General features: G+C 35.3%; 1 protein-coding gene and 2 long non-coding RNA genes across 4 annotated transcripts in view; all 3 read left to right on the top strand.

Moving 5' to 3' along the window:
• The first annotated feature begins 9,643 nt into the window (after positions 1 to 9,643).
• LOC135747200 (uncharacterized) lies at positions 9,644 to 15,852 on the top strand. The gene is made up of 3 exons (XR_010531780.1): positions 9,644 to 9,747; positions 10,261 to 10,314; positions 15,805 to 15,852. It is a non-coding gene; the product is annotated as an uncharacterized lncRNA (long non-coding RNA).
• Positions 11,191 to 13,501, top strand: LOC135747195 (uncharacterized). 2 transcript variants are annotated; one of them, XR_010531764.2, is made up of 4 exons: positions 11,191 to 11,570; positions 12,100 to 12,194; positions 13,240 to 13,370; positions 13,453 to 13,501. It is a non-coding gene; the product is annotated as an uncharacterized lncRNA (long non-coding RNA). The 2 variants fall into 2 exon arrangements; XR_012336925.1 differs by having other exon boundaries at positions 11,192 to 12,194.
• Positions 15,853 to 16,034: 182 nt separating the features above from the next.
• The window catches only part of LOC135747792 (G2/M phase-specific E3 ubiquitin-protein ligase-like), a 4,300-nt gene continuing 3,616 nt past the window's right edge, over positions 16,035 to 16,718 (top strand). The window contains exons 1-3 of the mRNA XM_065265988.1: positions 16,035 to 16,142; positions 16,251 to 16,421; positions 16,498 to 16,706. Of these exons, the coding sequence (XP_065122060.1) occupies positions 16,035 to 16,142; positions 16,251 to 16,421; positions 16,498 to 16,706 (488 nt within the window). The remainder of the gene's footprint in view (positions 16,143 to 16,250; positions 16,422 to 16,497; positions 16,707 to 16,718) is intronic.

Here is a 16,718-nt window from a genome sequence, read left to right as displayed (position 1 = left end):
CTACGATTTACGGATTTCTTATCTTTTACTGTCTATGATTCTTACGGATACAGTAAAGGGCTACGAAAGACAACATGTCGCATCTCGACTGTCATGAAAATAAACGCTACTTTAAAAAAATATATCTTGGTTAGGGTGTGATGCCTTTTCGATCCCTGATGCGTTCTTCCAGCCGCTGTCCGCTGCTACCGAACTACCACTATTTTACAACATAAGAAGGCGCGACACAACATGAAACTTTGCTTGAAGTATCACCTGGATCTCTACACATGAACGCGAGCATTGAGAACATTGTTTGTGTTCACAGAGTTTACTAAAAAGAAAGGTTTTGAACAACTGACTTTGGCTGTTATGGTGTCCGCTTGTCATCTCTGCCAGACGTAAATAATCGATTTCCAAAGGGGAATGAATGAATATCATATGAGGCTTCTTTTTCAACTAGAAGGTCAATATTGTTTTTCACTTGCGACAAAACAACGACTTATCCATGCATTTTTATGGAACTATGCTTTAGGAGATATCAATCTTTACAATCCTCCCTCCTTACGTCGCAATTGGAGATCGATACATCTTGACTGGGAAGAAGGCGGCGAGCGGACGCCAAATCATCCAAAGTCAGTTATACAAAACCTTCTTTTTAGTAAACTCTTGGTTCACAAACAATGTTCTCAATGCTCGAGTTCACGTGTAGAGACATAGGCGATACTTCGAGCAAAATATCATGTTGTGTTGAGCCTTCTTAGTGTTGTTAAAATAGCGATTTTGATGCTCACAGCATATTGAAGGCATAGCTTCTAGTTCTTTTGCGACCACTTCAAGTCCTTAAAATGGCGGAAGACAAGTGAGTGACGTCAGCTGATATCCATGTATATGACGCCATAAAAGACGAACAGTGCGTCGCAAGATATGCAACATTAAAATCACAGGCAGCCAGACGGCAACCTCCAATTTCGTTCATCATTTGAAGAGCCATTATGCCCAGTAAGTGCTTGTCAATTTGTTAATATCTGGTTAGTTGGTAGTTAGCTAATGTAATAATAGCTAATGTAGCCCTCATCCTACCGTGTTGGGGACAAATGTGGGCAAAATAATTTTATAAAATAATATTTTTTCTTAAATACTTATTTTTATTTTTGAATACTTTTTTTTCAAGTTTGCCACCTGAACACACACACAGAGAAAAATTACTTGATTCTACAATGTTACAGGCGGTTCACATGTCGCGTCTTTTGCACGCTCAAATTCGTTATTTCAAATGTAGGCGCGCTAACCATAGGGCGCTAACGGAAGAGGTGCGACGCGCTCGTTTTTTCTGGGCACATGTATGAGAGAGAGAGAGAGAGAGAGAGAGAGAGAGAGAGAGAGAGAGAGAGAGAGAGAGAGAGAGTGTGTGTGTTAGAGAGAGTAGAGAGAGAGGGGGGAGAAATGTAACAAAGTTTAATGTTGTACGAAAACTGTGTTTGAGAGAGAGGGAGGTGTTCAGAGAGGGGTCTGTTGAATGTTAAGCTGTTATTTGTTTTATGGACTCAATGTGGAAAATTTCAAACACGGTTGGCAGAAGTGAAAAATAAATAATTTATGAAGTAACAATTTTGTTTGATTCCATGATGTATTTTACTGAACATGAGTATTTACAATGCAAATCCAAATTATTGTAATTCACTGATAGTTACTTACTGTATATCTTGTCACTTTATTAAGATCAGATTCTGCAGGTAAAATTACAATAATAAGGTGACTTGACTTGGACTTGACTTGACCTACTACAGGACTTGACTTGACTTGACATAGCCTGTGACTCGACTTGAAAACTCTTTGGTTATTTTTGAGCGTGATGCTAATGGTCTAATCAGATTCAATGAATTATGCTAAGCTATGCTAAAAGTGGTACTGCCAGACCCGGAGATCGGCTGTATGGAAAATAATCCTATTTAAAAAAGTGGTGTGTCCGTTTAAAAGATAACCTTTGGGTATTCATTAGCTGAGGCTTCACAATGTGCATTTCTAAACCCTGGTTTAATGTTTTTATTTGCAGTGTCAACAGTCATGATTGGTTAAAAAGCGATGTCAAACTGACTGAATTAAAATAGCATGCCGTCGCTTTAAATAACCGCTTGTCTTGCACTTTCGCATCAGTGACAGAACAGGTAGCAAAGTAAATTTCTCTTGTCTGTTTTAAGTCTCCTGGGATGCATTTTCTTTACTCCAGTTCAGGTGTTTTTTAGTAGACAGATCGTGATATGAGGTACGTGCTCATAGAATTTAACAGAATGTACATCTCTGTATACATATAACGTTAACATTTTTGTTCTCATCTTTCTAGAACAATTCAGTTGCATCTCTTTGGTTTGTAAGCAGTTATAAAGAACCTGCTGGGGAAACAATGAATGTCATTGGTGATGGAAGTTAATCAGATACATCAGGCTGAGGGTAAGAAAGATCAAAAACCTTGTGGTAAAGTTAATGCGTCATCTACAGTTAATAAGACGTGGGATCTCCCTGCAGGAAACACAGTCAGAGAGCATCGAACTGAAGAGAAGGACCCACACAAGCCTGAGGCAGATGTTTCAAAAATGCTGATGAGATGTGGGAGTTTTCTTCAAGACAGAACAGACGTAGTGCTGGAATCAAGATCCTATCACAGAGGTGATGTTTATTTGGAAACATTTTGTAGCAACTTATATTTAATGATAAGATTGCCTACTATTTGCTTTTTAACCTCAGCAGTACTGTTTGCAACATTTTTTATTTGTTCATGTATATTGTAAACGGATTTTGTCTGGCTGTTATTTCTCTCCGAAGTATCCAGCCATCTCTGTCAAATCACATGCAAACTGTGTCATGTGCCCCTTTTTCCGGGGACAGACACTTTTTTTGGTGTTCTGTTCTCCACAAACCCACAACATCAAAAAGATAAAAACATTCAAAAAGGTTTTGTCCTGGTACACCAAAGACATATTGGGTCAAAAAAGGGACAAGGGACTCCAATATAAACATTTTCTGGGTTAATTTCAACCCAGCTGCTGAAAATAACGCACCATTTTTTTGGGTGTAGATAATTACAAATACATTTTTTTTATCTGGTCACATGTGCAGAAAAATTATTATATTTAATAGTGGAAAATATCTATTACATGTAAAGCAAATGATTTTTATTCAAAATCAATATCATAATGTTAGTAATAATATTTTAGTTGTGATGTAATCTACAATAACACTGAGCAAAATCAACTATATCATGCTAATTTCTGTTAAAAAGTATAAAAGCTATAAAGCTATAAATCACACAAATAATTATCTTTATGACATATGAAGTTCGTGATTTAAAAATGCAGGGTATGAATCAGGTTCAGACTAGTAACTCATTTTACAACCTAAAACTACTCTTATTTTACATTTTCCTAAATGAAAAGATTGTCAAAGGGGCTAAAAGTAAATGGCTGACAAATGGAATGTACTTTTATTAGTTTGATTTTACTTAACCTAGAGCCATATGGCTCTGTCTGACTTAACCTAATGTAAGGGCCTGCAATGTCGTGATTTGACCGCTACGACGCTTTAGCGCTAGTGTATAATGCAGTACTTGCACATTTGCGATAGAAGAAGAGATTAAAATACAGCGCGCGTGTGGCGGAGTGCAAACAAATCAGAATAGAATCAGAAGAGAGGTAAGTTAACTAAAGTGTTCTCCAGCTGGAGCTACGTTAAGTTAGTTAGTTAGTTAACGGTAAATCTTTATGAGATAAATGACTTTATAATAAGGGTCCATGAAACATAATTAACTTATTTTTACTTCAGCCTGAACTAGTGATGGGAGAAACGAACCTTTTCGAAGCTTCGAAATAATTGAACCAATTGCTTCACAATCTGGCGACACCTGCTGGTCAAAATAGTGTAAAAGCAACAAGATCTATCCAAACATTTGGCACTTTTTACAAAATAATAGTAAGATTGTTCTAAAAATATGTTTTTAAGAAAAAAATTAATTATTTAATTTAGTTAAGACATAATTAAAAGTGTATTCTGTGTTTTTGGTTTTATTTATTGCAAACAAATCATTAAAACAAACTCCCTTTTTAATTATGCACATTTTTGTCATTTAAATCTGTCTATAAACAAAAAGTAGACAAAAGGTAGTTATTAGTCAGAAGGATGAATGTTTTATGAACTTTTATAATAAAACTGACGGAGTTCACCTTCACTGGTCATTGTGATCAACTCCCCCTAGTGGTGAATCGTAGGATTTTCGAAATGTTTCGAAACAGTTATGACGTAATGAAGCCTTGTTTGCTAAAATCACGTCACTTTGGCTAGTTTGAAACAAGCTCCGAACCAATTGTTTCGAAACAAAAGATTCATAAATGTTTCGAAGCCTCATGAAGCGTGCTTCTAATGAAGAGTCATCAAGTTCAAGTTTTTAAGTTGTTAGTTAATGTATTAGATCAGCTGAATGGATTCCAAAACGGTAAACAATAAATGTTTAACTCTAGGAGAGCTGTAAAATAAGCTTCTTTTTTTTTTTTCAAAAAATTAGAATGTCCCTTTTACTCATCATTACTTCATATTTAAAAAAGTATTATTTGGATCAGTTCATTATGATTCATGGACCCTTATTAAAAAGTGTTACCAATATAATTACAGGAATGTGATGATTTATGATCAAGCTTAGGGGTCAAGATAGTAATGATAAATAATGTTATAACACTTTTAGGTCTCATAGTCTGTTTTAGAAGCTCTTAATACTGCTGACAAGAGGTGTTTGTGTTAATCGATTATTAAAATAATCGTTTGTTGCAGCCCTAGACGTTTTCTCCCTTCCGCTAACATACATGCAGACCCATAGATCTATTGTTAATGCCTTCTTGAAAAAAAGAGACATAAGATCCTCTGAAGATAGTTATAACATAGGCAACTATTTACATTGGCCAAGCTTTGTAAAATTCTGACATGCTGTTTGTTAGTAAACAACATGTATTACAATAAGAAGGGGAAAGAGTGTATGGCCTACTATAGATTCTAGTAATGACATTTTCAGGTTTTCAGCCATTAAAAATTACATTGTTTGCTTGTGTTTTAGTGACAAGTTAAAAGAACAAATATTGCATGTACAGTTGCGATCAAAAGTTTACATACACCTTGCAGAAAATGTTTGATTATTTTGGATTTTTGATAATTAAGGTTTGTCTTTAATGTAGTCCTGCCCTGAACAAGTTATTTCACATGAGAAATGTTTACCGAAGAAATAATGCAGTTCAACAGTTTACATACCCCTGATTCTTAATACACCCTGATTTTACTGGACAATCAATGACTTTCTTTGTTTTGTGATAGTTTTTGTTTGTCCCGAGCCATTAAAGAGCACCTATTATGGGATACACGTTTTTAAACATCCTTTTGTGTGTAAGTGTGCATTAGTACATGCTAACGATATTCAAAAAGTACATACCTCAAAGAAAACGATGACGCGAGTTATCGTCTCTAACGTTCGAGGACTACAAAAAACACTCGGATTGTAGGCAACAGTTTACTTCCTGGGATTAGTGACGTAGATAAGACCAACATTATCATAGTTCAGCCCTCTCTGCTTTGCTTGGGTACGCCCTCAAAGACGGGGATGAGGAGCGCCGAGTCAGAAGAGAGCTAAAATGGCGGAGGTTGTGAGTCCCTGCTTTGACTCTGTTTGCAAACTCTTGTTTCATTGTTTAAGCGATTAAATCTCTCGAGTAGACGCTGTCTCTTTAGATGCGAGGGCAAAATAGCACTTTATGGACTTCCACAGAGGACATCATGTTTAATACGGTTCCGGAAAAATCCAGTCAGAAGTTGTTCACGGAGTTTTCACAATAACTGCTTCTCATGAACCGAAGCTGGATTTGCGCGACGTCTCCTCTTGAAAGTTGGATTACTGTGCACTTCTGGATCACAGGCTGTAAGTATTCACGTTTATTTTTTATGGAACGCGAACGGGGACAAATGTATTAACAAGAAACGCGTTTTCAGTTAACGTGATCAGCTGTAGCGTGTTTTATTGTTACGCGAAGACACGAAAGTTTTGATCGTCTTCACACGAAGTAAAGTAAACACGTCTTTAGAATATGCCCATCTAATACGTGGACTCTTCCAATCACATCCATCTTTTAGTAAGAAATCGACTGCTCCACAAGTTCCGCTGGTGTTGTGAGGTGCCAAACTGCACTGTAACGGAGTTTCACCTATAACTGCAATGACTGAGCTAAATAACATCTAATTGTTTACATTTAATGATGTCATTAAAGGTTGCTCCAGTATTTTTTTTAACCTATGTTATTTGGGCCACTTATTGTTATTGCTTTGTATATTTTTAATAATATCTATACATATTGTGTTTTGGTGCTGGTATGCTGGTGACCACCAGCTAAACCAGCATCAAACCAGCATAATTTCCATGCTGGTTTGATGCTATTTTTTCAGCAGGGTAACCTGTTAACAGAACCACATCTGCATGGTTAATAAAAATATTTGTATCACATTTTACGGAGTGAGACATCATTGTTTTTACAAACAATATGTTGTCTTTAGCCAATTTAAACTTGTCCATATTGTCTAAGGAAATTTTTTTTATACAATCTCATATTTTACAATCTAATTTCTGAACGTGTAGGCTACTATTTTGACATGTGACCTTAATCATATTTTGCTGAGGTAAATAAATAAATATAATGAATTATATAAATCCTTATTTATATCATTTGTTGTATGTGTATAACTCACATACTTATATTGTTTTATGTAAAACTTTTACAAGACATAAGTAACAGCACACATGATATAACACATCATTTATAGCCTATATGTAAGTTAAAATGCTAATAAAAAAATATATAATCCATTTAAACTGTACAGATCTTTTACTTTGGGAAATGTTTCAACAGTGTTGTTCATGCTTGTTTATTGAAATAATTAATGTAGATTCACCTGTGGAACAACCCTGTTACGAACAAAGACTGTTACGAGATGGTGGGCATGTGTTTTTCACTTAAAGTATTTTTATGATGACATGTCATTTATGCAGTGCTGAAAATCACTGGGAACTATTTGTAGCTATTTCATTAATAAAAGATAAAAAAATTTTTTAATGTGACCACCACTTTACGTCTTCCTGAGTTCCCCCATTTATAGCCCTATTGTCTATATGTAATGTACAGGACTTTCTCTATGTCTATTTATTTTGCAGGACTGATTGCAAAGGTTTAAAGGTGATTTTAAGAAAAATGTAAGGCAAAAATAAAATGCAGTAGCAAATTATTTTAATACAACGTGTAAGAGTTTGCAATATCAAGAAATCATCTTAATTCTAAAAAAATCTAATCTTTCACAATGTATCTAGGTTTATCTGTACATAGAGTAACATTTTTATTAATGTACTTGTGTTTGTGTAATTATTGTTTAATGCATTTAAACAATAAAAATAGAATCACAAGTTGAGTAGAACAACGATAAAAAAAAAAAGTAATCAGGATCATTGGATTGAACATTGCAGTTTGTGTTTTATGTGTCACATTAAAACTCTTAATGTGAGTAAACGTACATGGTGGGAACAGATTTTTTATCATTATTGTCCCTTTTACTTCAATTTACAAACATATTTCATGACTTGTAATTTCATGTTCAGTCTGTGTGGGAATAGACTGGACTGTGTAGTTTAGAATCATGCCACTAGGTGTAGCTACATTCAAATTACAGGTACTGTACGTGCATTTATAAATCTTAAGGTATCATCACCATTAAAAGCGACATCGGTGGGCCGTAATGACCCTGAGGACTCGACTGGAAGCATTAAATACAAGATTCAATGCATTAATACAAAATCGCCTTAGACGTGATGACCTAGAAGAGGATAACACAATATCACATGGGAACACCATTGAGAGGTTTGTTGTCCATGCCTGTTAATGAAATTTGTATTGCGCGCCAAATCTGAACAACTTCGTCTAAGTTGAATTGGTAAGCTAAATTAAAACTTGGGTTTCAATATGTAGATTAGTGATAAAATTTATTCCACAGAACTTGCAGAAGTGGATTACCATATGTATTTAAGACATTAAATACCTAAGTTATGGGGTGATTTCCTGAACAGAATTTACCCTAGTCCCAGAATTAAATGCATGTTTGAGCTGCCTTCATTTAAAAACACATTGCACTTACACATCTTAACATAAATCAGGGTCATTGTTTTGTCTTAAGATGCACACCGGTACTACTTAAATGTCCTTTTATAACTAAGGCCTAGTCCTGTATTAATATAAATCCCCTCCCTGCTGGAAAAACCAGCATACCAGCAAGACCAGCATATGTTGTGGTGCTGGTATGCTGGTGATGAATGGGAATTATGCTGGTCTATGCTGTTTTTTTCAGTGGGGCTGGGAAACTGGGAAAGTAAATAATTAATGTCAATAGAAAAGATAAATGGGAATGCTGAGAATAAAATCATTAACTCGTTGGATTTTAAACATACACTTTACTGTAAAACATTCTTTTTATTTCCTAAGTTTTGTTTATAAAGCAACTGTCTGTCTGTGTGGACTGCTTTATTAAAGACTGAGAATGTTCCAGAGCAACATCCCCAGCAATACCTCGGCTACAACCAGGCGACAAGCTGCGAGACAGAGCATCATTAGGCTTTCTTTTCTTGAAAACAGTAGTGAGGCGCATCTAATGACAGCACGCCGTAAGTGTTTATGCAGTGTCTATGTAGGTCTTGTGAAATGTGTAAGTTGTGATATTTGTGACAGATGAGTCTTTTTGTTAACAGGTACACCAGTTAAAAAAATGATTGTGCCCCTTTCTATGAATGAGAGAGCATTTCTTCAGAAAATTAGAGAAACTTTTCCAGTAATGGGAGAGGGGGGAATTGAAATGTGCAGAGTTGACAGAAGGCGAAGGATCCTTCCAGTTCCGCTGAGCTCTGTTTGCCCTGCATCCATAAAAGCATGCCCAGAGTTTGGCAGGTCGGCAATATATGTACGTCTTAAGGTAAGGAGAGTAAACGATTAAGCTACTGTATAGGTGTAATGGCAACCCTACTGGAAAAACCAGCATACCAGCAAGACCAGCATATGTTGTGTTTTGGTGCTGGTTTGCTAGTGAACACAAGCTAAACCAGCACCAGCTAAACCAGCAACAAACCAGCTAAACCAGCACCAAACCAGCACTTGCACCAGCATCCCATGCTGGTCATACCAGCCAGACCAGCATATGTTGTGGTTTGGTGCTGGTATGCTGATGACCACCACAATTCCCATATGCTGGTTTGATGCTGGTTTTTTTCAGCAGAGAAATGACGGTCCTGGAGATCTGTAATCCTGGACAGTTTAACTCCAACCATGATTAAACCTCACCTGCTTTCTAGTGAACCTTTAGACCTTGATTAGCCTGTTCAGGTGTGTTTGATCAGAGCTGGAACTAAACTTTGCAGGACTGCAGCTCTCCAGGACTGACGTTTGCCACTGCTGGCAAAGTCCAAACATGGCAAGTACTCATTTTTCAGTTTTGAGCTTTGCTTATATTTTAGATTTTGCTTATCCATCATTGACTTTCTTTGTAACCATCAATTAAAATGTTAACCAAAAACTGTACTTCCTTTTTTGACAGGACACATCCAGATTGACTGGTGTACAACATGACAACAGTAATCAACATGACAACAGTAATCCTGGTGTACAACATGACAACAGTAATCCTGGTGTACAACATGACAACAGTAATGAGGTAAACTGTAAGAACTGTGTTAGAGTAAATTTGCTGCATGTCATAATCCTTAGATATACCGAATAAATTACTACAATATTTCCACTAGTACCTCTGACAAACCTACTTACAGTTTTTAAGACCGTTGGATGTAAAATATAACATTCACTAATAAAATTAGGAGTAGCACAGTGGCTCAGTGGGCAAAAAAGGTCCTTTGTTTGAGCCCACAGTTAGTCAGGAGATCTTGGAGTTTTAATGAACTCCGTGTGTCTATGTGGGTTTACCCCCAGGTACTTCCACAGCCCAAGACATGCAGGTTTGTTAAATTGGAGATATCAAATTGTCCTTCCTCATATTGGGTGTAGATTAACTGGTTCTTGCTATATGAATATAGCCATACATTCTTTAATGAAATTAAGTAATTATGAATAATTACTATTAAGTAATTACTAATTAAGTAATTATAAGTAAATAGCAAAATATATAAACTTGAAAAGGCTGTGTAATGATTTAGTATTTTATTCTTGATAGAATTCCCTCAGTGGAACAGCAGAAGTCTTAAGTAATCCAGAAACATGTAATAGGGTAAGTAAAATGATTCTTACTTACTTACTTACTTATTCATTTAGCTGACGCTTTTATCCAAAGCGACTTACAATTGCTATATATGTTAGAGGTCGCAAGCCTCTAGAGAAACTAGGGGTTAAGTGTCTTGCTCAGGGACACAAAGGTGTGTCACACACTCTAAAAAAAAAAGGTTCCTTGAGGTTCTATATAGAACCATGAGGTTCTTTACTTGGCCAATAGAACCTTTTACCAAAAAAAGTGTTCCATATAGAGCCCTTGGAGGGCAAAGAACCCATTTTATTAAAATGGTTCTATAATTCACGTTTGTGACTGAAGTGTAAACTAAAGATTACACAATAATTACAGACCTACACAACTCATTTACAAACCTACACAACTCATTCACAAACCTTTTTGTGTCAATAGGCTGTGGTCAAATAAAGAGAGAGTCAACAAATAGGCTATTCATATTTATTGTATGATTTATTTCCTGTGAGCTTTTTTATGCAAGTTTGTACATTAGCATGAAACTTACAGTGCAGTTTGCGTTTTTGGTGAATAACCAGGTGTTTTCTTTATTTTGTACATTCTATATTGTCAATGTTTAATTTAACCTGAAGGGGCATTAAAAACAAATAATCGCAAAAGTGCCCTCTGGTGGCGTATATATGCGTTGCACCATAAGCGAAGATGAGCCTCGAGACGTGACAGGTTTTTTTTTTCAAACTGAGGAGTTCGGACTCCGGACCGGCATTTCTGCTTGTTGGCCTGAGGTAAGTAAACTTTCTACATTTTTGAAACGATATTACACTCTAAAAAACGTGAGCCAGTTGGGTTATATTGTTTGGTTGTTTAATCAGTGTTGGGTAGTTTTTGTGTAACCCAACTTGTTGGGTTATATGTTGGGTAATTTTGAAGCAGAGCCAGCTTAATAGATACATAGCTGTTTCTCAATATTACTTTCTCTAGTCCACAAAATGTATTTTAAACATAAGTTCAGGCGAGAATATATATGTATAATGTTCAAATTTGCAGTCGGTTTGTAAAGTGAACGCCAATTTTAAAGTTTAATTACACAAAGTCGGAATGTTACCGGCGTGACCACCGGGTGTCAGTGTTCTGCTTCCCCAGAGAGAACTGCTCCCTTCCCCCACACAGAGCAGCTGAACTTCTGCCTCTCACTGCAACGGTACCTGAAGCGGGAGTTTACTATTCACCTCAGGATTCATGAACAGTTTTTCATCGACTTATCTCTGATTTATTTGAAGGAAAAGGTTTGTATCATTGTTTTTAATCATTTAAACTATTTCTGAATGCAAAAGTATGCAAAATGATGGTTCACATGACATAACTGTTATTAAACTAGTTTTATTAGCTTCCGTTGGCTAGTCTGTAATGCCCAGTAAATCTAAACGATGTTTATGCTTGCTTTTAAATGATTTAAATATTTCGTTTGATCAAACGTTTTATGAAATATGTCTGAAACATGGCTTGTTTTAATAATTTTAGAAACGTTACAATGTAACGTATTCTAATGGTTTAGAAATTCAGTTTAAAACAGATAAAGTTAATATGAGGAGGAAACGTGTACGTTTTAAATAAATAATCGTTTGTTGTAAAAGTTGAAATCAAACTGATGCTTTTAATATCATGTTTAGATCATGAAACTTTAGCCTTGAGTTCACAGAAAGGGTCACATATTGTGAACTCTCATTTGGTCTGTGTAAGTTACAGACATTTTTATCTTTTTCAAATGTTTTTGATGATGCCCACTTAAATCACAGTTTTGGCTCTTTTCCACAGACCCTGATGGATAAAAGATGGATATTTTTTCCTGGAGAAGCTAAAACAATGTAACTTTGAGGTTCTGATACCAGCTTTTACAAAGTTATTTACAGGTAACATGAAAATGCACTTGTTTTTTATCATTTAAAGTGATATGTTGATATTACAATGAGGCATATCAAAGCATTTCTTTATTAAGAATCCCTGCTTATTTTACTGTGAGTATGTCATTGTCAAAAGTGGTATGTAAGGTTGCACGATTAAAGGAATAGTTCACCCAAAAATTATATTAAACTCATGATTTACTCACCCCCAAGCCATTCAAAATGCATATGTCCATCATTTTTTTGACGAACACATTTTGAGTTATTTTAGAAAATGTTTTAGATCTATCAGTTAATCAAATGTAAAGTTACGGGGTCCACTCCTTCACGTCCAAAAATGTGCATCCATCCTTCACAAAAGAAATCCAAACGGCTCCACGATGATAAACAAAGGTCTTCTGAGGGTAATCCGCGCCGTTTTGTTGTAGAAATATCTATATTTAAACTTTATAAACAAAAATAACTAGCTTCCGGTAATACTGCCATCCAAGACTCCTCTGTATTCAGGACAGCTCTCATCTTAAATGTGGACGCGACCAAGATGGCGCCATTAGCAGAAGCTAGTTATTTTTGTTATATTTCTACAACAACACTGCACGGATTACCCTCAGAAGGCCTTTGTTTATTATCGTGGAGCCATATGGATTTATTTTGTGAAGGATGGATACAAATATTTTTGGACTTGAAAGAGTGGACCCCATAACTTTACATTTGATTAACTGAAAGATCTAAAACATTTTCTAAAATAACTGAAAATGTGTTAGTCTGAAAAATGATGGACATATGCATCTTGGACGGCTTGGAGGTGAGTAATTCATGGGTTTAATATCATTTTTGGCCCAACTATCTCTTTAATTGTATAAAATTGTCAAGCCTATCTAATCGGTAAAGCCAGTTCTGTGATTAGTAGTAACTTGCCATAATCTGAAAACAGGTGAAGCACCGTTAACTACATGCCATAGTTCACTGACAAGCTAAGCCATATAGCATTCATTATCGCATAAATTTACATTAAAGTTTTATTGAAAGTGAATGCATGATTTGTCATTTTCAGAGTTCACCAGACTTCTCTGTGTTATTTCCTGACCATGCCGAAAAGCTATTTGAAACTTGGGCATTGCATTTTCCAGACAGAATCCTGCACTTCCCAGCCAAGAACCAGGAGCATCAACAAATCACCTACAGGTACACTTGGGAATACAATAGTTGTTTGCTGTGTATTATGACAATAAAGTTACTAATTTAACCTAAACATTTATCTCTACAGAACCCCATGATGATATTCCAACTCCTGTCTACAAAAGTGGGAAGAAAATTTTAAGTCTATGTAAGTAAAGGAAGTATTGCACACTTTGCTTTGCAAGCAACCTAAAACATTTAATATTTTGTTTGTGAACTAGCAAGAAGACATGTTTACAAGTACGAATAGAGTTAAAACTCGGACAAAAAAAATTGTCTTTCACTCGCACATCCAAAACATTAACTTTAGGGACAAACGTTAATGTCCAGCCTTGTATTCATTACATAATATATGCTAATAAAGTGTTGGCTATATTAAGTAATAAGGGCAAGTATGCAGGTTGTTGCAAAATCAAAAAAATTGGGCTTACTGCCAGGTAAAGTGACGTGGCAGAATCTGAAATTACTGTGAATCTGAGTTATTGGCATGAACAAAGAGTATATTGTAAGGTTATTGAAATAAAACAGAAATTTATAAATTTCATTACAATTAAACTAGACACAACATTTGTGTGTATGAAATATGAATTGTTTGGTTTTATAATAATGCTGCATCATGCATTTAGAGTCTTTGCCTGCATTCTAACAAGTGTTTTGTCTGTTTTCAACAGGTTGGGACCAACATGGTTGCATTCTTCTGAGAGCCTGATGTGACAAAACCATTCCCATTTGTCCTTGGATTGGAAGATGGCGATCTCTGCCATCAAGCCTTCGTTGTTTTTGACAGACAGTCACTCCAGCAATACACCCTCCTTGGTGATGTTGACATGTTTTAAACTTTTTTTTATGTTTTGGACATTCATTTTACTAAGCAGTGCACATCAGTGTGGGTGTTTTTGAAGACTGTTGTTTACAAACTCCCAAGAACGGAATCCCTTTCTATAAGAAGTCTGTGTAGTTATTTGTCATGCTAAGGTGATAACTCATGTTGATCATATATTGACTGTTTGTGCAACTTTGTGTTGATCTTATGTGTTACATTAACCATTTCTTATTACACGGTTCTCTAAAATGCTAGATTCTGATTGGCCAGTCGTGACATTCTACTACTGCTCAAAACTAAAAACTCCAATGCTGCAAATCATTTTGACAGGTACAGTTTTATATTACACAAAAATTAAATATCAATGTCTATTAATTACATATCCGACATTAAATTTATAAATGATTAAATGTGTTCGTGACATTTGTTCTGAAGAAACTGTTGGGGCTTTTTTCTGTGATGACATGCTGCCAATACATTATCCCTTACTTATTCAACTTTTTACTTGATCTAATTGTAATGTTAACTGGGTGTCTTGTCATTTTAGATTGTGAGATATAATACTAATATATTTTTTATATATATTTATTTATTTATTTATAATATATAAACCTATGTATGTTTATTAAAAAGTGAAAATGCTTAATGGAAATAATTAAATAACTAAATGGTTGAATGAAATGAGACGTTTTAAATGTAAACTAAAGTTTTGCTGTCTAACACAGAATAAAGAGATGTGATTTTAAGTAATTTTTATAGATTTATATTTCTGTATAATACAATTAATAAATAGTAAACTTTTATAATGTTCTGGATCGGTTATAATTTCTTATCAATAATAAATTACTCATAATAATAAAGAACCTTTAATGGTTCTAAATAGAACCATCTAACTTTGATTCAAAGAACCATTTGGGGTTCGTTTTAATGAACCCATTAAAGTGGTTCTATGTTGAACCATTTGGGGGTTCCATATATGAAGCGGGTGATAGAACCATTTCTGGTCCGATATAGAACCATTTTTTTTAAGAGTGCAGTGGATTCGAACCCGGGTCTCTCACACCAAAGGCAATAATTCTCATTATTTATTAAGTCATTCAAAGCAATCTACATACACATTATATAAGTAACATTTCTTTGATTTAACAAAAATATTTTTAATTTAATTATTTACACAACTTACTTAAGTGTACAGTAAAAGTATTTTTTTTTTTGTATGAATAAGGAGTCACAGTAAATGGTTTAACCCATACAGAGTTCTGATCTCTCATCATCATAGGGTCAGTCTGGGATTACATGATAAAAATAATCAAACTGAGAACCTACATGAAATCTTGAAACAACATAATATGTAATGTGGTAATGTAAGACATTTTGTACAGGACTACAATAGCTGCAGTTTGCTCACATGTTGTTTGTTAATAACAAATGATTGTTAATAATTGTAACTAGGCTTACTTTAAATAATGACACTCCATGGCTCTTATCTAATTGGCTTGGTTTTGGCATAATGTCAAAAGTTACATTCTCAACAGTTTACTGTACAATTTGTTGCTTAGAGTTTAAACTAAAATTGAATAAGAGATTTAACATGGAATATGTTGATTATGTTTAAAGGAACATCAGCGGCGCCAGATGGAAACCTTGGAACAAAGACGAAGACAGGTATTTATTTATTTACATTTATGCATTTGGCAGACGCTTTTATTCAGAGCGACTTACAGTGCATTCAAACTATACATTTTTATCAGTATTTGTGTTCCCTGTGTTCGAACCCATGACCTTTTACACAACTGTTATGTTATGTTACATTGTTCCTTATTTTAAAGAAAATTGCTGAAAGGAGGATGCATTTAAGTGGTATTACTGAGCCAGAGCAAGGCATTTTACTACAGTTTCAGTACCCTGATGGTTCCAGGAAAACGAGGAGATTTTTGGAGTCTCAACCAGTTCAGGTATTTTATGCTGAATATTTCTTAGTTGACTTTTTCCACATACACTTTATCTGCAGTACATTCATGGTTCAGAGTTGAATTTGCTATTTTTGCATATGTCTTATGAAGGACCTGTTTGCCTTTGCTGGTTCAGACAATATGGCTAGTGAAGTGTTTTCTGTACAACTGGCCTGGTCATCAAATCAGATACTTAGCACTGCTGATGGCAGCCTCTCCAATCATGATATCAGTAGCCCCTCAACCTTGTACGTGCTTTGGATGTCAAGTGTTCAAATAGAGGTAAGTTCATCTCCAAAAACATTTTTTTTCCAAGAAAACAAATGGTCTTACATCTGTAATCTGATTTGCAATTTAGGGATTAACTGCATCCAGTGGTGAATCTTCAGATATCCAGTCAACTGCTGCTCAGAACCTAGCAAACATTCAGGTCCCCACCCAGTCTTCAGTAGAGTATATTGGCTCCTCTCCCAGTCCACCTCCTGTTCTTCCACTACCAGCTGTCCCTTCTTCTCCCGTTCTTCAACCACAACAGGAAACTAGTTGTTCACCCTCAATACCACTATGGTATGTAGTCTT

This window comes from Paramisgurnus dabryanus, chromosome 6 (genome assembly GCF_030506205.2).
Source record: "Paramisgurnus dabryanus chromosome 6, PD_genome_1.1, whole genome shotgun sequence".
NCBI lineage: Eukaryota > Metazoa > Chordata > Actinopteri > Cypriniformes > Cobitidae > Paramisgurnus > Paramisgurnus dabryanus.
The sequence above is the reverse complement of the archived record's forward strand: the minus strand, read 5'-3'. Positions and strand labels throughout refer to the sequence as shown.